Consider the following 27259-nt stretch of genomic DNA (forward strand, 5'->3'; position numbering starts at 1 on the left):
GGGAATAACTTGGCCTGAAGACTCTCCGTTACTGCTGATGTGCAAGGTAAGAACACAGTCTGTCTGTCAAGCTTCAGTGTCATTAGCAGAGCTGACAATTAGTGAAATAATCATCATTGTAGGTGTAAGATGAATACATCTGCTGTGCCAATCACTGAAGTACGGATACCTTGCAGCCTAGGCTGAATGGGAGACAGTGCATGGTGGCACTGAACCAAGAAATCAGAATGTGCTTCACTGTCTCCTTTATTTCTTCCTTCTCCCAAACTGAGGTGAGATGAGGCACTGACATCCTGTTGTGGTTGATTTTTGCCCTGCCTCATCTCATTCACTTTGGCTGACAACCTCAGCAGGAATGTGGAGGTCTGGCACCTAGTTTTTCCTGACAATTTTCACCCAAAGGAGATCTCTGCACTCACATTTGTCAAGCAATCAACAGGGGTTGAAGTAACTGCACTCTGATGCCACAGGGCTCTCATGCTCCTCCCTACTTTATTAAAATATCAGGGAATCAGGGCTTAAAATTGTGCCCTGAAAGATAATTATGGAATCATAATGCCATGTTTGAGTAATTTTTCAAATAACTCTCTTTCGGCGATGAAAAAATCAATGACTTATAAACAATATGGAGCCACATCTGCATAATATATGAGTGAAACCCTCTTCTCAAGCATGAAAGTATCAAGAACACCTGGGATGTTTTGACTCTGGGAGTAAGATTTTAATGACTTGTGCCTGTGGTGTTGATTTGAGTGGAATTATTTGTAATCACCATTTTCCTGTGGGAAACCTGAAAGGATGCTGCTTATTCCCTCACATACTTTGTGCAAAAAGCCAGGCCTATGTGTTCTGCTCCAGAGTGAGCTGGGACTGGGACATTCTCTCTGAACCCCAAGCCCCTGAGGTATCCAGAGGCTGGGACTTACCTTCCCCCTGAAAACCCTCTGGTTAGACTACACAGTTTTTTGCCTTGGGCCTGAGAAATGCCATTTTTAGTGACCATCACCCTCATGAAGTGGATGGACAATGTCTTGGTTTTGGTAATGACCTCAGTGCCTATGAATTTGTAAATCAGCTTTAAATTATCAGGTCTATTCCAAATTTGCCCAGTCCAGTGTCATTGGAAAAAGCAGCATGAGCAGAGGAAGTAGCTCAATTCAGTTAGCTCAGTTATTTTTTTGTGATGCTGCATAAAATATCCCAAAACACGGCTATGTACTGATGGTTGTTGCAACAGTACTTTGTCTTTAGGGCTTTATCTCTTAAAATTTTTGTATACTTAATCTGTCAATAAGAATTTAACATGCTGTTTTTCTAGAATTCTTTTAACTGTGGCACAAAAAGCACCAAATCCTCCACCAAAAGAATTAATAAAGTGTTATACCTAAAAATGGGTGTCTTAGAGGGTTCTGCAAAGTCTTTAATCACCTTTATTAAAGAAGTGATTTTAACAGCCTATTAAAAGATAGTATTTTACACACAGCTTTTCAAATACTGCTGTTTGTTCCAGTTTTGAGATTAAACAGATATAATTGCTTCACAATCAATAAATTAATCCCAGTGGGTAATGAACCATGAATGCAAATCGATACAAAATATTTTATTAAGTGGTAAGAAAATTTATGCTATGTATTACTTACATCCATTGATCAAAGTCATAAAAATATTTTCTAAGAATTTCTGCCCCCAGAATGATGGACATCAGGTTTATCTTAAGGGCAAATTTAGGTTAGTCAAAAATCACAAAATTATGTATTCTAAAATTCATCTCAAAAAATCGAATGAATTTTCATTATCACAGTTGCATAAGAGGGAATAACTCTCTGTTAAAAGAAGGTGATGATGCAAGAGGTTTAAATGATATCTCATTCTGATTTGATATTTTTTTTTCTTTCTAAAAATTATTTTCTTGTCTTTTTTAGAGAATTAAGTTTTTATTTGATTGTGTAAGGATATTTGTCTGATACTTTCCTTTAAATCTTAAGGGACATAAGAGCATGTTATATCAGCTTTTTTCCTTTACATGACTGCAGCTTTTTGAAAATTTTTGCACCAGCAAATTTTCAAGTATATAAAACTGGTAGTGAAAACACCACATTGTTATCTATCTGATAATGATTACACTTCCTCTTCCTGTCACATCTCAGAATTACAAGTTCAAAAGTCATCAAACTAAGAAACTTGGGTATGTTTATGGTTATCCAGACACTAAGCAGAAGCGTGCTGTTTGACTTTTGATTTAAAAAATCTCTTGATTAACAGGAATTGAATTCTTCACAAACTCTTAAATTTTTGGGTTTTTTTAATACAAAACCAAATAAAGAAGGCAACAGAATTGCCAACACTGGTAATGATCAGACTTACGGGTACATGCCATAGTTGGTGGGTCCTTCTCAGCTCTGAAATAACCTTTCTCACACTGACAGACAGAAGTTGCTTCTATGTGAGTCAAACTGTGTGGAGGGCACTTGGAGCACTTCACATTTCCAGCAAATGCTTTATAGAATCCAGGCCTGCAAGCTGCAAAGAAAGAAGATAAGTTTCATTAATAGAAGAAAATTTTGGTCATAAATAAAATTTGTTCCAAGCAGAAATAATGCTGCTTCTTTCCTTTCTGATATAGATGCTTTGATGATACAATTTTTGACATTTTTCATTTTGGTATATGGACTTAAAAAAACCCAAAGAATCTGTTATTGGTATATAATGTGGAATTGTTAAGAAAGATAACGACCCAATTTTAGTCAGTCCTAAGCTGCTGCTTGAAATTGTCTCTGAACAACTTCACTACTATCACTAAACATTATCTATGGTTTATATGGTGAGTACAACTTCTGTATCTGCCAGAGCTGTTTATATGGCTTCCTTACTGAAGTAATGGACAACTTGCAATACCTAAAATATTTACCCCCACTGTCGAAGACCACCCTAGGTTGTGGGGTGGTTCCGTGTGGTGGAAAAGTCTCTCCTCCAACCTGTGCCTCTAAAGAAAGGCTCAGCAGTCTCTGTTGTCCGGTCTCATGGCAGTTTATTGCAAGTTATCTAAAAGATTTTCTTCTCAGGCTGCTGTGGTTTGCTCACAGCTCAGGCAGAGGCACACACACACCCTGACATCCTCTCTGACTCCCGACTGCTTCTTCTCTCCCACCACCCAGGGCTGCTGCTCTCTTTTATATGGTACATTACGTGTTACATGGTTACAGTTTTTCCCCAATACCTACTACCTATATTAAATGGTGCTTTTCTACTCTAAACCAATCTGTGAGTGCCAACATCACCAAGAACATGAAGGCAAGGAAGAAGAGAGAGGAGGAACAGGACCGGCCTACATTCCTCCATCTTAAAACCTCTGACCCCCATGTACAAAACCAAAACCCCCCTGTACAGGACTCAAAAATTCTTCCCTTTACTTTGTGACTACTTCTACTCTAATATCTAAACTTTTGTGACTTCTTGTTCTTCCTGCAAGGTAGGTAAATCACTCCATGGCTCAAATCCAAAATCACAGCTGTTTCCAGCTGTGCCAGGGTCTCAAATGCTTCTGACCTGAACCTGGAACCTCCAAAAATGTCTGAAGGACATTTTGAGTTCCCACATCCCACAACTCCTTGATGAGACAAGGATGACATCCCTAAATATTTATGGCTTGTCTGATTTGCCTACAGTGCCCCCAGTCCTCTGAAAGCAGGGCCACATCAGCTGGTCCCTGCTGGCACCAGAGGCTGGAGGATGAGGAAGGGCTGAAGGAAGAGATGAAGAAAGGAGATGCTGACACCATCCAGCACAAACCTGCACAAGCCTGAGGCTCTCCTGATTGGCTTGGGAAACAACCTGAAGAGCAGGCAGCCTTGGACAGGGAATTTTGGGATACTCAGAGCTTCCCCAGTTACTGGGAGCTGGTGTCCCTGCTGTTCTTAACCACAGCACAAGCTCACAAGCCTTTTTTTTCCTGGCATTTAAAGCAGAAACAAGTCATTAAAATAAATCTTATCCCAGATCTCTTGGGCATGGATACTGAGATATTATTTTAAAATCATCCTCAGACTTCATCACACACATTTAAACAGAGATTTCTTTCTTATCCTGCTAGCTACCAGAGTTGCACATGCTAAGCATGTGTTGCAGTTTCTGTCTTCTGGCTTCCCCATGTGAAAACATTAAAGATTAAAGAGCAACTCAGACATGTGCAGATTTTACAGGCTCCTTTTCCTCTTGAATCCTCCAGTAGTACAATGGAAACCAGCACTATAAATATAATTTTGAGGTCCCATGTGGCTTTTTCTCACTTGGATATATTCAAGACTATTTTCTTTATACTGCTAGAGGAAATAGAGAGTACTGCCTTTTCTTGTAATAAGATACAAAAAAAATTTAAAATTATGTATTTTTACAAAGTATCTCAAAGTATGCATTTAATGCATTCAGTGTCAGTTCATATTAATTGAGTTATAAAAAAAGTATCAACTCATAGGTAACATATACAGGATCAGTTTTTCTTCTGATTCTGAAGGTATTTCTTGATCTAAAAGCAGTTTCAGTAGCAGCTGAATGAAAAGGAGTTAAGATGACACTGAAAAAGATAACACTTGATTGCCTCTCAGAACCCAAGAGCCAATTTTTCAAATGCAATTTCAAGAGCTTAATTTTGACCCAGCAATTTCAGCAGTTCTCCTCCTAGTGTGCTGTTCTGACTTTGCTGAATAGACATTAGGGAGGTATCCTGCCCTGCTGTCACTGACTGGGGAAAAAAAAGGATTTCTGGTGTTAGAGATAAAAGGGGTGGGAACAGCAGGGATTTTCCCCTTGGAAGTAGGCTGCTAGTCTGATGCAATTGTGATTATAGTGAGTGGCAATTTTCCACTGATTGGAAAGGCAGCAGGTTTGGTGCAGGGAAGAAGGCAGCACTGCAGACACAGGCTGTAGGCACTGACTCCTCTCAGCTTTGCTGGAAGGAAGAGAGAAGGTAAGGCAAAACTGGGAGAAGGGTGCTTGCCTGCTCCCTCAATCCTGCCCTGATAAATATTAAATTTTGTCTTTATTTCATATGTGACATTTTTGACTAAAGGGCTGACAATTCCAGATTACAGTTTCATTCAAAGCAAAATGAGCGCTCTTTAAAATCCTTATTACTTCTGAAATTCACTTCTGTCAGTTCTGAAATCATTCCTTCTTCCTTTCTGTCTGCCAAACAACAAATTACTTTGGATCAAAAGAAACACAGATTTCTCTTTCAAGAGCAATATTTTATATAAAATTCAAGAACTTCACTATTTCAAAATGAAACTAGGGAGAAGATTTATTTCTAATTAAAACAAAAAGCAAATGTTTTATTCTGAAATGGTAGTCTCTGTTGTATTTAAAGCAATTATGTTTTTGACGTGATAAGTCTTTTAAAAGGAAGCACATACATACTCATGGAAAAAGTGGAGGGAAAAAATAAATGGATTAAAGTAGATAATTTTACTATTTCTGAAGTTAACTCAAGTACATCTATCCCTTAAGTCAAGTATGTATCAAATCTCAAGTACATCTATCCCTTAAGTCAAGTATGTATCAAATTCTGTGGCAGAGAAACTACAGGGTTACCAGGAAAGCTTTCAATTGAGAGGTTTACAAAGGTATTAACAACCCACTCCTCAACCAAATGCATAATCTCAAAATCATGATTATTTATGCTTCCAAATAAAAAACAGCCCTTCATAAACAAGATACAGTAACATAAGCTGAAAGCCCCAAAATGATCACAAGCTTGGGAAAACTCATCCCTCTAGATAACTCAGAGCTGACTACCAGTATTCATGATGAAATAAACCATCACTGTGTCAAAGTCAAGGAATATACAACCTCAGCCTGAAATACAGCACTTCAGCTGCTATACATATCTAGCTTGGACTCTGATAACAATTATGACCTCTCAGTGGCAAATTAACCACAATAATTACTTAATTTACAATTTTCCACAGAAAATCTGCAAATGATTTCTAGATGACTACACCCTCCCCCCCCCCAAAAAAAAAAAAAAAGGTTTGTTTTTATCTGTGTTACCACAGAGTATTTTTTCTACCTTCCAAATCACTGGATGACATCTTGTTTCCCCTAATGTTTTCTACCAGAGGTGACTTTGTGAGTTAATGATTACAGGAACTGTATGAAATTTGACTTTTGTAAAGCCTGGGGAAAGACAGTATACTGTCTTAAAGGTTCAGTAATTAGCAGAGTATCTGAATCAACAATTCAAAGACACTGCAGGTTTCTCCAATGAAATATCAGCAACTAGGCAGAGAAACACTGATAATTTAACTGGCTTCATAAAAGATAATACATCTATAAATGTGCTTTGCTGCACATTTCACCAGGATTTGACTGTGAGTTTTGGAAACTACAGAAGTTTCATAACTGATTTAATTTTCCTTATTTAATGTTGAATAGATGGGATTTAGTTTTGTTTGTTTACTCCATGGCCACCTGAGGGTCTTTTGAATTGCCCAGTCCAGTAAATAAGGCCATGGCTCCATCATTCCGAAACACAGCCATGGGCTCTCTTGTGGAAGAGTTTTTGCTGCTCAAGGCTCTTACAGCCATTAAGTTCTTCCCCAGCCTCAGGGGTGTATAATATACAGACACAAAACCCAGAAAATAAAAATGCAGCAGTCATCTGGTCATAAAACCTTGTTCCTTAAAAAAAAAAAAAATAAAAAAAAAAGCAGTGTTGTCACTGCTATGTGGGAGCACATCATTGTCCAAGATTCCAGTTTTCAGTTGTTTCAGTTTCATAACATCTGAATTGACCACTACAGTTCTAGTTGAAAATAAGTCCAAAGGAAACTTAGGAACAACTTTTAGGCATGTCTGACACTGTTGGTCTGTGGGTGGGAAGGCATTTGTCATGAAAATGGATTTTTTATAGCTTGCTGAAAACTCATCAATCAAATTAAATCAAAGAAGACTCTGTTGTCATTTACAATGAATGGCAACCGTCAGTAGCTGTGGAAGAGGTGTTTTAATCTTTCTGAATCACACACTTTGCTATGCATTTCCACCTCATGCATTTTTTAACCTTGCTTACTGGATCCCACTAATACCCTGTGAGATTGTGTCATGGTTTGACACGGAAAAATAATTTTCTTGGAAGGAAGAGGTCGATTTGGATATTGACCAATTGAAGGTGGACACACCTCTGAGAACACAGAGGGGTTAAAAGCAGAATTCCCAGGAGAACTCGCTCTCTTCGGTTCCGCTCAGCCGCAGTGCAGCCTCTCCCCTGCCCGGTCGTGGCTGGGTGGGGAGGGGAAGGCCCATGGCCTGACTGAGGTGGGCCCAAGGGTGGAGGGGCTGGAACCTCCTGCAGATGGAAGGGTGGAGAAATCTGGGATGTCTCTGTTCCCCCCGAGTTTCTCTCCTGAGAGGGAGAGAGAAAGAGACAGCGGCAGTTCTGTCAGCAATTCCACCATGGGGAAGGAGGAGCGGGGGGATCTGCAAGGTGCCCAGTCGCGTGGGAGTCACCAGAGTCTGGCATCGAGCCATCCTGGGAGTTTGGACTTTTAACCCTTCCTTGAGAAATGAAAGCTTTGTGAATTTTTCTTTCCCCTCCTCGATTTGAAAGAGAGGAAGAGGGACACCTTGGACCCTGGGATGTTAGAAGGAGGAATTCTAGATGGGAGGGGGACAAGGAGTGGCTTTTGGCTGGACTTTTCCGTGTTAGCCACAACCTGAACCAATCTTCTCCTTCAAGAGAGACTGTATTTTAGGAGGATGCCAGAGCAAAGTCAAGAGACCTGCTTCAGCTGGGAAGAGACAGACGTGGAGTGAACAGAGAAAAAGTTACGGGGTTTGTGGCGGTGCCCCCTGTCTCCAATAGAAGGAGAAGAGAAGAAGATCTCTGTTCTTGGACCCTCGGCCCCAGGGGAAAAATGGGAAAATGGGGGGGACTGTGGTTCCAAAAAATGAAAAACTAAACTGTTTTTTTCTCCCCTCTTGGCAGGGTATCCTTGAAAATAAAAATCCTAAAAGCAGTCTGTCCATCCATACATTGGTGGTGAGAGCACTGTGCATGGAAAGAAGAAAGGTCACCATGGCAAACTTTTCTCCAGGTGGTGCCATGTGTGACATGGAAACACAGGATGTGGAGCTGTGTTTCTTGGGGGGTCTGTGGCACAGGAGAGACTCTGTTCCCTCGATGGGCTGAGTATCGATTGTCTGGAGAGTGGAAACCTGATTGGGGTCCAGATTGTGTCTCACTGTGGTTTGTTGGAGTTGGGTGGTGGGAGGAGGAATGCTTTGCAAGGTTTTCATTTTGATCTTTGTGTGCTTTTTTTTCCTTTTTCCTCTTTTTTTTCCCTTTTGTAGTAGTAGCTTAATAAAGTTGTTTTTTTTCCTGTTATTAAGCTTGGGCCTGCTTTGCTCTGTTCTTGATTCCACTTCACAGCATTCAATGGATAGATTACATTTTCATGGGGGCACTGGCATTGTGCCAGTGTCAAATCATTACAGACTGGTATATTTCATATTTGTTATATCCTGAATTATTTCAATTTTAAAGTCCTCTTACCCTTCTTCCATCTGCTCACTTTATAAAAAAGGGCAATCCAATAAGGCCTGTTCTATTCTACCACTGTGCAGAAAGAAGGAACTATGATATTACTTTAACCAGTTTGTATTTTAGTAGAAGTGTCTAGAAAAGATAGAAAAGAATATGAAAAAAGAATGCAATGAAAGTTGGATGCTCTATATAAAAAAAAAATGCAGAATACAATCACAAAATCAAGATTAGGATATTATAGAATTAGGACAATAAAGCTATGAGGGCAACCTTTGATTGTGAGCACTATCTGGTTAAATAATCTCATCTTTTTTACATAATTCTTGTTTTACTCAGATCATGAATGGACTGTGAGAAGGATTCAATCTGGGTCATGTTCAAACTGATAGTGGGACTGTGCAGCATGAGTTGCTAGAAACCTGAGGAAGAATCCAGTGGAGGAAGGCCAGCAGTCACAGATTATACATTATCAAACATGCTGGTTAGTTCAAACTACAAAAATAAAAGTCATCATGGCATGGAGAAAGCAAAGCTCTAAGTTTAATTTAGTTTCTACACAACTAAGGATGGGACAGGTGACACAGTGACAGGTGACAGGTGACAGAGTGACCCAACTTTGGAGGGACAAAAGACTGGTCTCTCTTTTTCATTTGCAATAAACTTGATAATTTATATTTCTGGGTGCTATGGTCTGCACTTAAATGCATCTGTGTTCATATGCTGCAGTCAATCTCTTCTCCTGCCAATATCTCTGCTCTCTAATATTTGTATTGTTAAGATTTGGAGAACTGATAGGAGCATTTCTCAAAGCCTTGATTTTAGAGAGGAGCAAGGCAGAGGAGACAAAAAGAGGCAGGTATAAGGCTGCTTCTTCAAATATGACTACATAATGACAATAGGCAAATGAAATTAAATATTCTTCCTCTTTGTACTTTTTTTTCCCCAGTGACTTTTCTGTCATTACCACATTTCAATATCCTACAGAAGTTTTTTAATAAAAATTATTAGAAGAAATGACAAAGGAGATAATTGCCACCTAACAAACAGTATTTTCAGTTCACATCAGTGCAATTTTTCTCTGTATAAAACACTAGTTTCAACACAATAACTTGAACAATTATTCAGGTCATATAGGATGTTTTAAAATAATCTGAAGTTTATCCAAAAAATACATACAGACAAGATATTAACTATATTAATTTAATCACTGCCTGTCATACTAGGTACAATCCAACAGCTCATCAAAGAGCTGGGGGCTGTGCTACACAGCCCAGGTGACTCCTCTTTTGCACAGACTCATTTTTGTACTACAAAAACAAACAAACAAAACTCCTAAGCAAAATAAAAATGAGCATTCTAAATGCTGGACTGTAATTTAAGAATATGATTCTAAATTTATAGATACTACTCAAAGAAAGAGATGGAAAATGTTTTCAATCTTACTAAAATCTTATTCACTTAATTCTTAGAACTAGGTGATTTTTTTTTTCCAGACTAATACAGTAAATAAAACTTATTACTACAACAGATAGATGGCATGTAAGGTTGTTCCACTGAATACAGAATTAGAAATTTAGTGTTCAATTGAATACAATAAATCAATACAAATTTAGCAAAATAAGCAGTTGAAAAGAGGCTCATTTCATTGAAATATCAAATACTGAAATCCAGATAAAGACAATATCCACAAAAAAACCCTGTTGATAACTCAGGCTACACAGCTGCAAAGAGGGGCTGCACCCATTTCAAATTAAACCTTTAAAATGTTTCATAAACTGTACTCACGAGTCAAGAGAATTTTTTTATAAAAGATTTGCCATATTGCAACTTCCAGCAATTTTTTGTGGTTTTAGTTCAGCTACTTCTTCCTTAAGTCTCACAGCAGTGCCAAGTGACAAAAATGGCTGCAAGACTGAGGTGCTTTATCAGTGATGGAAGAAGAGAGACAAAACCAACAGGATGCACCTTCACAGATTTGTGCTGCTGACTCTGTGGTGGAGAGCCCTGAAATCCAATAAATTCGCTGAGGTGGGAAGTACAAATACTCAAATGCACTGTTCCATGCCCAAATTAGTCTTTATTTCTGTTGATATTTCATGGATAGACTCCATAGAAAAACCAATTGCACAATTAAACAGATTTAATAAACCCTTAAAGGAGACTGTAAAAATACTGTTTTCTACATTGCATAATTTTTAAAGGAGCATCACTGTGTTTTAGGAAGATAGGGAATGAAAGGAATCAGTCAGGGTAATTAGGGCACACAATAGGAATGGTAATCAAGGAACATGACAGCAGAGAAAAAGAAGGGAAATAATTTCCTGCCATATATCAGTGCATACTCCTGGGATCAGGAAGGTCTGCAGGAAAAGAATGGAAGGAAAAGATCATTACAGCTGCAAGCAGCCATCTTCAGCATCTCCAGCAATCAACTTTAAACAGAAAAGGAGAAATGTAACCCTGAGAACACTTCAGGGCAATGCAGAACATACTCACCGAGTCCTCAAATCTGTCCACAGTAGTTGTGAAAACTCTATTTTAAAGTATATGTCGTGGTTTGACACGACATATACTTTTGACACTGGAGGTCAATCCAGCCAGGGGTCAGGTTTGGATACTGACACTTGGGGTGACCAATTGAAGGTGGACATGCCTCTGAGAACACAGAGGGGTTAAAAGCAGAATTCCCAGGAGGACTCGCTCTCTTTGGTTCCGCTCAGTGGAGAGTGCAGACCTCCCCTGCCTGGCCATGAGGGAGGGGAAAAGCCATGTGGCCTGGGAAGGTGGGCAGGGGGTGAAGGATCGGGAACCGAGCTGGGCCAGTTCCTGCGGATGGAAGGGTGGAGAACGTCTGAGATGTCTTTGTTCCCCTCCCAACCTAGAGGGAAAAGAGACAGAGAGCCTGCAGACACCCGGGAGTTTGCTGGCAGAGGAGAAGGAGAAGGGGAGGAAAGATGCCCAGCGTGGGAGACGGGAGATGGAGTCCTGGGCCGGGATTTCAGCCGTGCAGGAAGTCTGGGAATTTTAACCCTTTCCTGTGAAATGAAGGCTTTGTGAAATATTACTCCTCTTCAAATTGATGGGAAGAGAGACAGCCTGGGACCTCAGATGTTCGGGAAAGAAGGTTGGGGGGAGATGATGGAGTGGCTGTTGGCTGGACTCTTCTTGTTAGCCATAAGAGTGAACCAATCCTTCCTCCAAGAGAGACTGCATTTTAGGGGCATGCAGTGGTGAGCCAAGGAACTCCTCCAGCAACTACCAGTTCAGGAATGAACAAAGAAAGCTGAGGAGGGTGTGAGGATGCCCTCCATCTTCAGAGAAGAAGAGAAGGAGATCTTTGTTCTTGGACCCTCGGCCCCAAGGGAAAATGGGGGGGACTGTAGTCCCAAAATGAGACACTGGACTGTTGTTCCTGTTGGTCCTTGGCAAAGCATCCTTAAAGGGGCCCTATGAGCAGTCTCTGTCCATGCACGGTGGTGAGAGCACGGTGACATGGAGAGGAGAGTGTCACACTGGCCGGTGTGTCTGGGCAGTGCCACGTGTGACATGGAAACACAAGAGGTGGCAGCTGTGTTTCCTGGGGGTCTATGGTGCAAGAGAGACTCCTCTCTCCCCTGATGGACTCAGTATTGATTTTGTGGAAGGGTGAAGACTTGATTAAGGGTCCAAACGTGTCTCGCTGTGCTTTGTTGGAGTTGGGTGGTGGGAGGAGGAATATTTTGAAAGGTTTTAATTTCAAATTTTGTGTGTGTTTTTTTCCTCCTTTTTTTTTTTTTCCTTTTATAGTAGTAGTAGTAGTAGTGTAATAAGGTTTTTCCCTTGTTATTAAGTTTAGCCTGCTTTGCTCTGTTCTCAATTGCATCTCACAGCATTCAATTGATAGGTTGCATTTTCATGGGGCGCTGGCACTGTGCCAGTGTCAAACCATGACAGTATAATATCAGTAATGCTTTATTTCATTGTTGCTTTTTACTTTTAAATCATTGTTCCATTGTTGAAATTAGCTGGAAGGACTTTTGAAGGGAAGGAATAAGGCAAGAATGTGGTAAGTTTCTCAACACTGTAGTGAATGCAGCAACAAGGAATATCTGTTGTAACTACAGAAGGAACCTGTGTTGGAATTTCTCTGTATTATTTCAAGAGGAATTATTGTCCAACTTCTCATTCCATAGAACCTTTCATGCTCCTGTGTACAGCTGAGGACTACCCTATCAGAAGACACTGCAAACAGGCATTAGACCATACTAAGTATTTCTTTCTGCAAGAGGAAAAAATGGTCTGAGTAGTTCAGATCCATTTTGTGGCTAATTCCTTGCCACATTATCTATTTCCTGTATTTGTTGGTGAACTCAGTTACAGAATCATCATCTCCTGGCCAGAACATAATAAACAAATGCTAGAAAAATCCCTCCCACTATTAGAAGGATTTAAAGTGCCTTCATATCAGATACACATACAAAAATTGCTCATCTATGGAGAGCAATGTGTCAGTCATATTATATCCTTATTATATGTATTATATCAAATGCTACCATTTATGTGTTATTCTCCCTCCCTGTCCCTTTTATTGGGACACAGAAGGAGGATAACACATATCATTATATATCACATAAACTGTTGTTTCTGTCATCCCTCTCCCCATTTTTCCTCCTTCTTTCCCACAATATGTGAAACATTTCTGTTTTCAGCTCTGAACATGTTGTAAGAAGTTAGTAATGGATTTCTCTTTTTCTTATGCAATACCAGCTCCTTGGAACCTGCAGATGAACATTTCTCTCTCCACAGCAAATTATTCTACTGGCCTGGGTTAATTAATTCCTATGATAGCCATTACTCAATTTGCTTTGCACGTGGGATTTTTTTGAAACCAAGTTTTTCCTGAGGCTGTTCCCAGGCTTTTGACAAAGACCAAAACCTTTGACAAAGACCAAAACTTTCAGCCTGAGTGTTGTTGCAATGATGTTTTGTTGGCTGGCTTTATGTCAGACTGATTTTCTGTGTGAAGATAGTAATTTACTGTTTAGTAATTTGAGCTGTCTTCAAATAATTAATGTCACTTGGTTTCATGACTTCAGAAACACTCAAGGTGTGCACTGAAATCCTACAAAAGCTGTCCCTGCCATGATTTACTACTGGATAAGCTTTCTAGAGAAGGTGGACCTTGAAGGAATGGAATATCCTTACAGGCAGTTATTAACAAAAATATGAAGTACAGTGCAATTTCCATTTTCAAGGTTACAGTTTCTTATTATGGCTTTATTATAACATTGCAGTTTTTAATGGCTCAAGATCTAAAACTAAATTTTTTGGGGTTCACTGCTTTCACTACAGAAATTATTTTGACAATAGATCAGCTTATGTGATGCAATTTTTTCTTCTCTGTGTAACTGTCTCCTTTACATTAATGTAATTAGCAAGATGCAATAGCAAGGAGAAAACTATTTAACCCACTTTAAAAATAGTCTAAATAATCCAATATTTCAAAGGAGAGGCTTAAAATCATGCTTGCATTTTTAATTATGGTTACCAAGACTGCACATCCAGATATAGATTTTGATGTGTGATTTATTTAAAGCTCTGCTTTATTTGCAGATACAAGACAGGAGTTTGGGCACACAGACAAAATTACTGTAATCATAGGGAATATTTCAATGCCCAAATCCAGACAGGTAATTGTAAAGTTGGGTAATCCATATGCAAAAAATGCTGAAATGTTCTTCTAAAATCAGGCGTTTGGCCTTTGAAATAGAGTCCTTTTGGATGTGTTTGCAGAAAAGCTCACAAGCTTGATTTTTAAAGACACCAAATATGATTAGTGACTCCCAGACTATTTCAGTTCTGACTTACTATTGAAAATAAAGTACTCGTGCCTCTGTGAGAAGCAAATACAATTTTCTTTTGTATTATCTCTGAATACCCACAAGCTCACAGGCAAATAATCTTGATTATTAAAAATTATTTTCAACCTATCATTTTGCCTTCTACATTACTATACTCAATTTTATATAATTTTATTCTATTCTATCATTGCTTTAAGACATAAGAGTAACACAATGTGATACTTGTGAACAAAAATTTTGTGATTTATGTCAGCAACTAACAGTATTCAAATACCTATTTTGCCATGTAACCAACACATAAAATCCTGTAATTAGTTCATTCAAGTTTTCCTTTTCCTCACATCCACATAGAATCACTTGCAGTACTTAGCCCCAAATTACAGCAACTATTTAATTGTATTTACACAGGTACAGATGACACCAACATTCTTGGGTTTTTGTGCTGTTTCTTTTTGGTTTGTTTGGATTTTTTTCCATAAGCAAACATTGCCAACTTCTCCCAACCCATCATTGTATTCAGATTAATGTGAATTTCAATGTATAGGCAATACCTTGGTAACCCAAGGGAAAGCTCTGACTACTGTCTCAAATATTCCTCTTCTGGCCTTCTAGGACAGGAATAAATCCTTTGATTATGCAAATCCAACCCCATATAAATAAAGCAAAAATCAGGAAGGTGCCCTTTAGCTGAACAGGGTTCTAATTTGTGTTTCACTGAAGTAGTTATGTAGGATAAATCTTCAATCCTTGTGTCTAGAATATTTCACATGATTGATGACAAGAATCAGAGTTAAGTATTTCTACTGAACACACTGGTATTTCACAGGACTCTCACAGAGATGAACCATGACTTTAATATGAATTATCAAATAATCAGGTTGATATGAAAAATGCTCCCTCCTGTAAGACTTCTAGTATTTATAGAGAAATTTGAGTTTAAGAACACAGGTAAGTATTACTATAAAAACATATTAAATCTGCATAAAAGCTGAATCTTTCCTAAAAGTACTTAAGAAGTACCACAGAGGCTTATTTCTAGTTTTCAACTCTACCGGATGCACACTGCAGTGTTAAGTATTTTCCAAATGAAAAAAATAACATTATCCCTATCCTGAAAAATCCCAACCAAAGCCTTAAGGAGAGGTCAGTGGGATTTCTTACAGATTTTCGAGCTGTTAATTATCCTGACTAAAGGTGCCAGGCCCTCATATGCCACAGGACAGGTGGGGCTGTACATCTTTAAATGAGGAGCCAAACACCCCAAAACAGCAGCATAAGGTCATGTTACAACTGAATTTATTTATTCTTTTATTTCCACTTTTCTTCACATCTGAACACATACAATCAGACAGAGATTTGGCATGAAACTGACCTCTTAACTAGATACTGTTTAGATGAAAAATTATTTTTTAAGAAGTTATTAGCATCACCTTAGTAGGACTGTGTGAATATGGTATCCTGCTATTTTTAAGTATGTATATTCACATGACAATTTTCATTCTGAAAGAAAAATGTTTAAAATTTTAAATAGGCATATGTGGTTTTGGTAACATTTCAGGGTAATCACACAGCTAAAAAAACTGGCAACAAATTTTATATATCATAGTAGATATTTGACCAATGATTAGACATGTCTGGAATAATCCCTCAATCAAAAGAAAAGTAAAATTAGGAATTAGGATTACACAAAAATTACTACGGATGCTGCATTGCCATTCCTCATCAGATTGTGAATTTAATTTTCCATTTCAGCTTTTAAATACTCATTAGGAAGTGTTCAGGACAGAGAACTTTTGAGGTGATAATATCTCTCTTCTAGCTGAAGTGTGGACACATGACAGGAATAAAGAGAGCTACAGCTCACACACTGATCTATGGGCTCTGGTTGTGTCCCAGTCTTCCAGTAGTTAACATGGCATTTATTTCACACCTGGGGGTGGCACACCACTTGTATGTGGGCAATTTTCACCTTTTTCCTTCACTTACATTCACGTTTCTCATACTGTGAGCAAAATGACTGCGAGACAAAGGTCAGGAACTACAATTCTGACAGCAAATGACACATTAGTGCCTTCATTCAGCATTTGGAACTGTAAAATTCAGGAATCTGTGTTCACCTAAAGAGGAACAATAGACTGTACCATTTGGCATCTTTTTTATTTTATAGGCTAATTTTTTAATAGAAAACTCAAACAAGGCAAACAACCACTCAAACTCAGCTACAATAATTTAACTACACTTGACATGAACACTTTTAATCACTATAAAAAGCAACACAGCCACAGATGTTTAGTTTTAGGAAACTAGATACATGATATAGACATATATACATAAAACTAAACTAATTTTATTTGGGAATTAAAAAAAATTATTTCTGGAGAGTCAGCCATATGAGAAGTAGCTGAGGGAGCTGGAGGTGTTCAGGAGAAAAGGAGGCTCAGGGGAGACCTTTTCACTCTCTACAGCCACACGAAAGGAGGTTGTAGCAAGGTGGGGATCAGTCTCTCACATAAAGTGTGGCAGGAAGATGAATTTGGTAATTCAATCCAAAAATTGAATTTGATAACTTGACCCAAAAAAAAACCTGAAATGGAGACCTTGCAATTAGATGATACTTAATGCCATTTATGTGGTGCAAGAACTTTTGTTATGAAATGTAACATTGTTTAAAACAAAATATTATCTTATATTACCTAAGGACAGTAAATAACAATATTTTTGATTTGTAATTATTGCAATGGTAAATGTTTTATGGTTCAATGGAAGCAGAAGCTTAGGTTGAAAACGGAAATCAATATGAAATTAATACATCTCATCTCAGTTATTAATTTGCATCTATACATTTCAAATCTATCACAGCTGATAAAGAGGGGCCTGACTGGCAGTCCAATTAAGAAAGGCCCGGGACTGGAGCTACAGGAAATTTCATTTACAGGTAGCATTGGTCTGGGAAAACATATACATCATCTCTAGTATATTCTTGATATCAGCTCAGGCTACACATCTATAATATTTCTAATAATTAGGAATTAATTACACCTTCTCTCCATCCTCATCTCCCTTACCTCTGTGATATATTATAAATTCTGTACTTGCAGAATGGATCCCGATCAGTCTCTTTATGTTCTTGAGGCCACGCATTCAAGGCATACAAACATCCCACAAAGAGGCCTTTCAGGTATATTCCCTGCCACTTTTGATAATATTTGGAAGAAATCAATGACCTCAGATACTTTTTTTTATAGAAGGACTTAAGACAGCAATCAAGAGCTGTAAGAACAAAAAAGTCAATACAAAGAGGTTATCCACGAGTTACTATGTTATAATATTGCTGAAATATAAAAGTGGAAGCAACCTCTGTTCAGAGGTACATTAAGTGTTAGCCTTCATAGTGCTTGTAGTATCTCCTTTATTATACCAATTAAGTCTTTAAAATTTCACCCCTAATATTACAACTGCTTATTTATAGACTGCTTTCTACTGCAAAACTGAAGTACATGCAATCTTAACGTTTGTGGAATAATGAGATTTGAATCAACTATGAGACTTCTACTCTTAATTGGCGAGAGGTGTGGGAAGATGGAAAATCTTCTTCCGTATAATCTAATCAAACTCAGCAGTATCAGCTTCCAGAGTGCAACGTCAGCCTTTCCCCTGAAGGGCTGAGCAGAAGGTTAGGAAAAAATTAATTGTAAACATTAATGTAAATACCAGAAGTTCATACTGGTCACAGTAAGTAAGCCACCTCAGCAACATTTGTGCTTTCTCTCCTACTCTCTTCACTTGTGTTGCTGGTGCTGCTTTCAGCATGCCACCCCAGCAGGCTGAAGCAGGAGCTGTATTTTCCCAAGGAGTGAGTTGAAAATGGGAAGCCCACAAGAACTCTGAAATCAGAACAACTACAAACTCATCTGGTCAAAGTCAAAAGCAGGCGGAACTTTAAATTCCATTCTTAATTCAGAATGAAAATATTTCTGCAAGAGCTTTTAGAAGATGTTCTCTGATAGAAGGAAGAGGAAAGAACTGTGGTGGTTGTGACAAACTGGAGTTTAGGGCTGTGCTGATAATGCATTACAGCTGCAACAACCCTCCTGGACAGGGGAGGAAAAGATGGAATTTCTAATGTTTCACACCCATTTAAATCACAGTTCTACATATGGTGCTCTATATGTTGATCATCGAAACTTCATTATAGAATTTTACTGCTTGATGCTAATGCTTATCAGGTCCATCAACACTCAGCACACTGGGGAAAGACACAGATTGTCCTGGATCCTCATGAGCACCAGTCATAACTCACCTCCAGCAAAATGGAAGAGAGTTCATCTGAATTCCTAAGTGCTCACTTTGACGTGGGCCATGAAGGTGAAGAGTGGGAGAGTGGGGTTCAGTACAACGTGGCAAATAGGAGGAATCATATGGGATAATCCCCTCTCATAGCCAGTAACAAAGCACTAGAATTAAAGTAACTTGAGTTTTCAAAAACAGATAAAAGGAAGGCATTCACTTCACACCACAAACAGCAGTAATCCCTTTATGGTTCCTTGAGTCTACATATGCAAGTTTGCCTAGATTTATAAAAACAGCGTGAAACCGTAAAAAAGATGAAGAGATACTTTTTTATGTTAATCTCCACACAGACAAAGTAAAATTCTAAAATCTCCAAGACAATCCCCAAGGCAAGGATGTCTGTTTGCCTACAAAAAAATTTTCAATGACCATTAACAGTATCTATCATCTGTCTCTCATCTTTTCTCTAAAACATACAGAAGCAAAGGTGAGGTGTTTGATACACAGTGGAGTAAAAACCAGCTGGAATTAATTTATGCATTCATCAAGCTGTTGCAGCTGATGGTTATGCATTTTAGCATAGCCTGCTGTTGGCACATTGTTTAAATAAAAAATATGATGCCCACACATTCAAAGCAATGATGGAGAGCAAATGATCAGTTTCACAGCAGTGGGTTGCTGCTTCCTAACTGCTATTTGGACTAAATTTTGATAAGTTAGCACTGGGTTTTATTAAGTACTATATTTCATGTAATATATTCTTTATTACATAATACCAAGCTGAAGAGATGGATTTCAGCTAAAGTGCCAAATTGTTATTCTAATTGGGCAAGCCTGGTATGCACTAACCAGAAACACAGGATCAAACTGATCTTTCTAGAATACGATGGCCTTCTTAGTGGCAGGGCAAAGCTGACATGGGTACCCTCAGGGTCCATGTTGGTAGTGCAGCAGCCAGGGTTTAAAATGCTGTAATAAATTGAACATTATTTCATCAGATGCAATGTACCAGGCTTCTGTACTCATCTCAGTGCACTAAAATAATTCAAGGGATGTGGAGTTACTTTTCTTCTCTACTTCTCTGCCACATTAAGTTCAAGCAAAGCACATAGAAATAGAACTGACCTGAACAAATGACTGGTGGTTTCTCTTGGGCTTCAAAAGCAAAAAGGTGTTACAGGAAAAATGCAACCTTTTACTGACTGTAGGCTTTACCCGGAATAGAAAGAAATAGAATTTGTTAGTACTTCTAACTGGAGAAAAACACTTGGCCACTGTCAGAATTTTCTTTGTATGAGACAATTCATAAGAACACTTATATATACATTAAAATGCCCAGCTGTCAAATTGAAGAGGAGGTCCTTTCAGATGGTGATGCACTATATATCAAATGAGAAGTATAAACAATAATAAATATATAATAAAGTATTAACCCTAACCTTTAGGAAGTCCTAACCCTTAATCTGGCACCTAGCTTGAAACCTGCTAACATTGACTAGAAATTGTTTTTGCTGATCTAATAAATGATTGTAAATTTATTGTGCACTTTTAAAAGGTGTATCCTGTGGCTTATGGTCAGGAAGGAGGGTCCAGTTGATGGAATCTTGTACCAAAGGCCAGTGAAAACATTAGCAAGAGAGATGATTTGGAGTTGTCAGTACAGACAGTGACCCAGACACTTCATGTAAGCATTGCACAGAATCTTAACTGGGCATTGCTAAGAAAACAGCCAACTAGAATTTAATATGGTAAATTGGCAATCAGCCAGATTTTGTTTTCTTCACTCTATGCCAGTATTATTTTATTTTTATTACATAACCTAGTGGGTTTTGAGGGTTTATAACTAATATTTTTAAGCACTACAATCCAGTTCTGTCCATCTCAGTTTGATAATTAGTAAGCCCATGGTGTCACAGAATTCCCTATGACTGAAGTCAGTGCAGGAGCACTGGTGGCTCTCTGAGTGCTCTGTGTTGTTAAGAAAGGATCTTCTGAGACATGCTCACAAATGAAGCAGAACTAATCAATCCCTCTTGGACAGGCTGATTACCTGGAAATCAATCAGTCAGGGAGCTTGTTCTGTTGGCCTTAAGGATATGAGCAAAGACTAAATGTAACTTCCAGCAGAAGTGGCACAGAAAGCACATCTGTGAGGCAAGTATCTGTAACGCAGATACAGAGAGCACTGGAGCACAGAATTTCTTGTTACTGTCCCAGAATACTCTGCTGTGACATGGAAAGCACAGACATTTCCATTCCATCAGTCAACGTCTCACAGCAACTAATTTTCCACCAGTGATCAGGAAGCTCAGAGCACTCTTTCATCAACACCCAGGGAACTGAACTAGGTCCTGGTGCAGAACACTTTGCCCTTCTGCTAATGCAGTTTGTGTTTCAGATTCTGTTTGTGACAAGCTTTGAATTCTGTTTGGGTTTAACACACCATTACAGCTGCTGGGTGCTTCACTCTATTACTACCAGGTCCAGAGATAGCACAACCTGGGAAGGGAAAACAAGTGCCTGCAGCAACTGATTGACAGGCCTGAAACACCTGGGAGAAGACCATCACACAAGAAATAATGGCTTAGAGAAAAACAATTAGGAGCTGATTTATATTCCAGGAGACATTTTATTGCCTGCCATTCTCCATCCCACTGAAATATTGTGATGGATTAGGGTGACAGAAGAGAATTGCTAGGTGCTGGTAGTGACAATTTGAACAACGAGGTGAAGGAAACACACCATGCTCTGCCTCTCTCCAGAACATGGTGAGCTTATTGTGGAGGGAATACAACCCATCAGTCACTGGAGGCACCTCAAGGTGTGTTGTTCCTCTGTACGGTCACACTATGGGCATCTCTCACACCCAATTCTGGTGAAGTTTAAGGTCTGTATTCTAAGGCAAAACACTAAGAGGGAATTGAAGACTGAAAGCACTCCCAATAGCACTAGGAAATAACTGTAGCAAGATCTTTCATTTGATACCAACCCCCTCCAAAATTACTGAAAACATCTAGAGCCACATGAGCAAAGCTGTTCTGGAAAGTGATACCTGAAAAGGTACTTGGCCAGGCAGGCAGTATAGGTATAAATTGAGTCATGGCTTTCCTAAAGTATCAGTAGCCATTGTCCTGGAATCGGGTAGTGTGTTACCATGATAGCCTATCAAAAAAACCCAAAGGGGAAGAGGGGAAACAAAAGAGAAGAGAACCTTTTTTTCACAGCCCACTGTCATGATGGGAGTTGACTAGAAATGAGTCAGAATTCCCAAAGCAACAGAGCTGTCAGTTATACTCCTGAGACCTCTGGGATCTATCACAAGAGGTGACTGTCATGGAAAGGGAATCTTTCATCTGACTGGGAGATTTCTGGAGAATTCAGGGTGCTTCCATAAAAAGCCTGCATCCCCTCCATCAGCCTGGCCTTCTCACCGAGTCTCTGACACCTGCTGGCTTGTCACTAGAGGGGACAGAGGTTTTCTGTGCCCCTCCTTCTCAGCATGCAATGGGATGGATCTTCAAGCACAGGTGTTCTGAAGTGAGGTTCAACATGTCACCCTTGAAAGAATTCCTAAAAAGAGGATTTGAGAAGGAAGATGTGCTTGTCAGGTAAAACTGGCAGCTGCTGATACACAGCAGCTGGAAAAATAAAGGACATGATGTCCTACCCTCATCTCAGAGCCCCAACCCCAGCACAGTCCAAGCACTGAGCTTGTTTCACTTCATCCTGCCAAAATTACAGTGTGAAGAACAGGGAAGGAAATTCAGAGAGAAATCCAACAGCCTTTGGGCAACTCCTCATGAACCAGCTTTCAGTGAGGGAACTCCCTGTTATGTTTCCAGGGTTAGCCCAACAATTGTGTTTTAGTCTCTCTAGTTACCTGAGTTGGGTCAAGCTACCAGTTTGCCTTATAATACCCAGAAAAATACAGAATCCTTTGGGCAGGGATTCCAATATTGTATTTAAAATTCAACCAATGCCCCAAATACTGGACAGGTGGGAAAAAGATGGAAATTCTAATGTTTCACACCCATTTAAATCACAGTTCTACATATGGTGCTCTATATTGTTGATCATCAAAACTTCATTATAGAATTTTCATTAGGACATTTCATTTATGCAAAAGAAAAAGATCAAAAAATGTATTAACTGAGTTGCAGGTGTGTTGTGAGGTGAGAGAGCAATTATCAATATCATTATTGTAGTACATTAGTGTCTAATGGTGTGTGATAAGGATTGTAAAGTGCCTACTGTGTTCTTAGCTTTTAGTTGGCACTCAAAGACAAAAAAAATTATCTGTATTGTATGTTTAAGCTGAAGGACTGGGAAAATAGAGAGCAGTATCAAATGCTTACAGATGTAGAGCAGAAAACCAACATATAAACAGAAAAAAATTTAAATGCTCTTTCATTTTTCTAAACAGCAGCGCTAGCTTTGGACAAAATGACCGATAAGCAGATGCAGAGAGGATGTCTTCAGTAAAGCAATTTCTGTTTCCTAGGGTCTCCAAAAAAAAAAAAAAAAAAAAAAAAAAAAGTATATGTGTCCAAGTGCACACATGTACAAAAGACTACCAATATGCCATTTTTAAACAAAATGCGTTTCTCTCACCACAACTGACTTTTTGAGCAAAAGATGTTTAGTTGAATCAATTTAAACAGCAACATGGAGTTTGGCAGCAATCCATTACTGCTCAGATTAAGCCAGCTGCTGCCGAATCCATTGATTCTTTTAGCTATTGATTTCTTAATTTAATAAAAAATGAAGTTTTAGAATGTGACTAAATTCACAGTGCTGAGGAGACAGGATTTTGATAAGCTCTGCTGCTAGACTAAGCTGGTAACACTGTCAAATGAGAAAATCACACATGATTTAAAATATTAAAGATTTCCAATCTGGCAGATTGCTTAAAACAGGATTTTAAACAGAAATGTGACCTGGTAAAAAAAAAAGCTCTCACAATTAAAACTGTATAATCTTAAAACACCAGATCTGTTCCCTTTGTCTTCTATCTACTAATACTAGTGATTAAAGCCATTTTACTGCACTTAATGCTCCTATTTACTTTGAAAAGTATCAAATTATCTTTAGGAGAGACGAACAGATTCTATTCTTATTACAAGGAAATTTGTGACAACCTGTGAGGATCAGGTTCTCCCTGAGACAGCTCCATGCATACAGTCCTTCACTGTGCAGCTCCCAGCTTTTATTCAAGAAGCATTTTAGTCAAGAGCATTTCCAACTAGGCTGAGAATCTGAGCCTAAGCACACCATATTCGGAGTAGATCCACAATCTGTATCCCTGGCACTGGGACCTGCTGCCTCGTTCCCTCCTTGAGGCATTACTGCCATTAGGATGTCCTCGTTTCCTCATTAATTCAATTCCCGTAAGTGAGCGCTGGTAGCTCAGAGGGCCACAGCAATGGCTGGGTAATGGGACTGCCAGGGTGACAGAGTGACCTCTCCTGCCCATGGTGTTTAGAGCAGATCAGCAATTTAGCACTGAAATAGATTTTTCCCTGGAAAAATGCTACTTGCAGAAAATTGATCTATTGGGGATAAGGGGAAAGAAGTTGTAACAGATCTGTATCAATGTTCCCTGTTTTCCTACCAGCCGCCCTGAAGGGTTGCTGGGGATCAACAACTTCAGCTCCAAATGCTGCCAGGACAGAGGTACCTGACAACAGCTTTAAGCTGTTCAGAAGCAAAATTCCCTATGCAATTGGTGTCCCATAATACCAACATAAAAATTAAAATAATCAAAGTATGTGATAAAAAGGAAATATTGCTCTTGAAAAAAGTAGTCTCCCACTGGCATTTTTTTTTTCCTTTTTAGCCTTCAGTGACACTCATAAATGCCCACTGGCAGCTGCATTTATACTTAGAAACAAGGGTAGAGTAGCATTAGTAAACATTGACAAAACAGAGTAAGAAATGGAAGCAAATCTAGCAATGCATGATGGACTCAAGCTTTATCATGGGCTTTCTGAGGAAAAGGCCTACAGAAGCCTTGACATTGCCAGGCTTTGGCTGCTCAAACTCTTCTCCAAAAATCTGTTGCTGCCACAGCTGAAAAGTGCATGCCAAACACACCATCTACCCATACAAGCAGGTTTTATGCTTTTTGATTACTGCTGAAGGTTCTCAGGCACTAGATGGGAAACACAAGTTTCTGTTTAAATTAGTTTCATGACTTTACTGCAGTCTTTTCTCAACTTCGTTGCACTGCAAAAAGAGCAGATGCACAAAGAATTTCAGGGGAAAAGGATGTATTTCAGCAACGATGTATGTTTTCTCCTGCAAAAATTAAACTAGACAGTGTGCAAATAGGGAGAACAGCCCCTAGACAACTTCAACCCACAAAAGTTGTTTGCTTTCCTCATGGCCTAACCATTGCTTTAGGATTTGGATTATTCTTCTTATACTTAATGTTTATACTCTTCATATAATATATCTACGTAGTATTGTTATAAAGTGTATAAGATATATAGGAAGGATAAACATCTTCCCATTCTACAACATGCTAATAGTGCCAGAATTCAAAGAGCTGTCTCTTGGGTGGCCAAGTGAACAGTTTGAAATAAAACATTTGCATGCCATGACAGCAGCTGAGAACACTATTTAATGAAAATAAAGAACTACAGAGAAGTAATACATCACTGTTGAGTCAAGAGCACCTTGATAAAGGAACTTGGTCCATTTTCCATTCCACGCAGGTTTGCTCTATTGCTGTGAACATGAACATGGGCAAAGAGCACAAGAGACAGGTCAAATTCAAGGAAAGCTTCATGTTTGTAGAGGGACATGATGCAAAATTACAGAAAATGTCAAAGCCCAGAATATTTGGGTGAGTATTAATGTGAGCTTTGAGGAAATCCACATACATACAAATATTCACTAGCCATGAAGTTTCTGTCTCAACAGAAGTAACCCAAGGTCAAAGCTATGAATGGTGTGCAGCCTGTGCAATAAAAATGTAAATATCCTTCATTCAATGGAACCACAAATGTGTTTAGCTACACTGTGCAACTGGTCATCAGCACAGCAAGGAACAGAGGGATGAGGCTGCTCTTCACAGACAGGCAATGCAGACATTGATTACCAGAATCTATAGAAAATCAACTCTTGCTGTTATAGTTTTTCCTGTAGATGTGCACACACCACATCCACAGACAAATCTGCATGGATCAAAGAGAACGAGGGGAAAAAAACCCTAAATGTAGGTAGCTTATTCATAGGCTTCAGTAGTGAATACAGAATTTATGAAACACCTGAAATGATTTTGAACTCATTAAAAAAAAAAAATATTTAAAGGCTATCTGCTACTTCTCTATCTAAATTTATTTGTTATTTTGTACTGGGACAGTGACAGGTTGGTAATGTGACATAATCAAAGCAGCTTTCCACAGGGCTTAAAGTCAATTTCCCTTTCTAGTCCTGATTCAACTTTTGCCCTTTTATATATATTTAAATATATTGTCCTTTTCAGTGGAAATCTACCTTAACATGAAGATGGCTAAAACTAATAGTCATGCCAAATCCTAAATACTCCCAGACAAAAAGGTTTATATTTCAAGCTCTACACTGCAGGAGCTGTTCTTTTTAGATATCTTTAAAGATCTTGAATGACATCAACTTGATGCAAGACTGAGCCTTTCACACATCTGCCTTAGCAATTCCAACCATGAACAACCACTGATGTGATTAAACCAGACAGAAGTTTGTTTAGCTGCCTTCAACTCTGATGATCCCAGAGCCATCAACAAGAAAATAAACAATGAAGTAGTAGATGCTGTATATTTAACATGCACTTCTATTGCTCTTGGAACACTAAACTTAGGATAGGTTATTAACAGCAGAATATTCCAATATTTCCCCCATTCTCAAAAAAAAAAAAAAAAGCCATTGGTCACTGCTATCTTTTGTGTCTGAAGGAGATATAACATTAGGTTACCTACTAAAAAATGGTGAGTAAAATAATGTTATATCTTCTAATACTTCATCCCAATAATAAAACTGAGTTCTGGTGTCATCCTAGATGATTAGGACTGGATGATTCCTGTACCTGATTTTTCAGCACAGAAAAAAAAAGTGTCTAGAAACTAAACCTGAAGCATAACCAAGAATTAAAACTTTAGCTATTTAAATTTAATACACAGTTTGCAGTAGAAGTAGTCAACAAATTTTCTTCCAATAGGAATTAGTAACCTCAATATATAATTTCAGAATCTGTCTAGTTCTGTTGTAATAGTTAATGCAATTACAATAATAGGCTTTAAATGGGTTTATATTTCAAGTATGATTGTGCTGAATTGAATTATTCCCTACTTATCACACAAATATTGGATGAACATTCCTCATTTTCAACCCACACTTTTAAATTGATTTCCTTCCACTTCAGCACGATTAAATTTCTAAAATAAAGTGGGCAGATACTTCACACTCTCAAGTGCTGTCACAAGTAGTAAATCTTCTCTAGAATACAAAAATAACTGCAGTAAGTCTAACCTCTCTATACTAATATGCAAATGCCACATAGCTGAGGAAGTCTACAGAAAATCATCTGTTCTCAAGACCAGAATTTCACTTA

General features: G+C 38.6%; 1 protein-coding gene across 6 annotated transcripts in view; it reads right to left on the bottom strand.

Annotated features, from left to right (window-relative positions):
• The window catches only part of EPHA6 (EPH receptor A6), a 383007-nt gene that overhangs the window by 200386 nt on the left and 155362 nt on the right, over nucleotides 1–27259 (bottom strand). For all 6 annotated transcript variants that reach the window (XM_021550126.3, XM_021550124.3, XM_021550127.3 and 3 more), the window contains one exon: nucleotides 2365–2520. In XM_021550126.3, the coding sequence (XP_021405801.2) occupies nucleotides 2365–2520 (156 nt within the window). The remainder of the gene's footprint in view (nucleotides 1–2364; nucleotides 2521–27259) is intronic.

This window comes from Lonchura striata, chromosome 1 (assembly GCF_050655825.1).
Source record: "Lonchura striata isolate lonStrDom1 chromosome 1, ASM5065582v1, whole genome shotgun sequence".
Taxonomy (NCBI): Eukaryota; Metazoa; Chordata; class Aves; order Passeriformes; family Estrildidae; genus Lonchura; species Lonchura striata.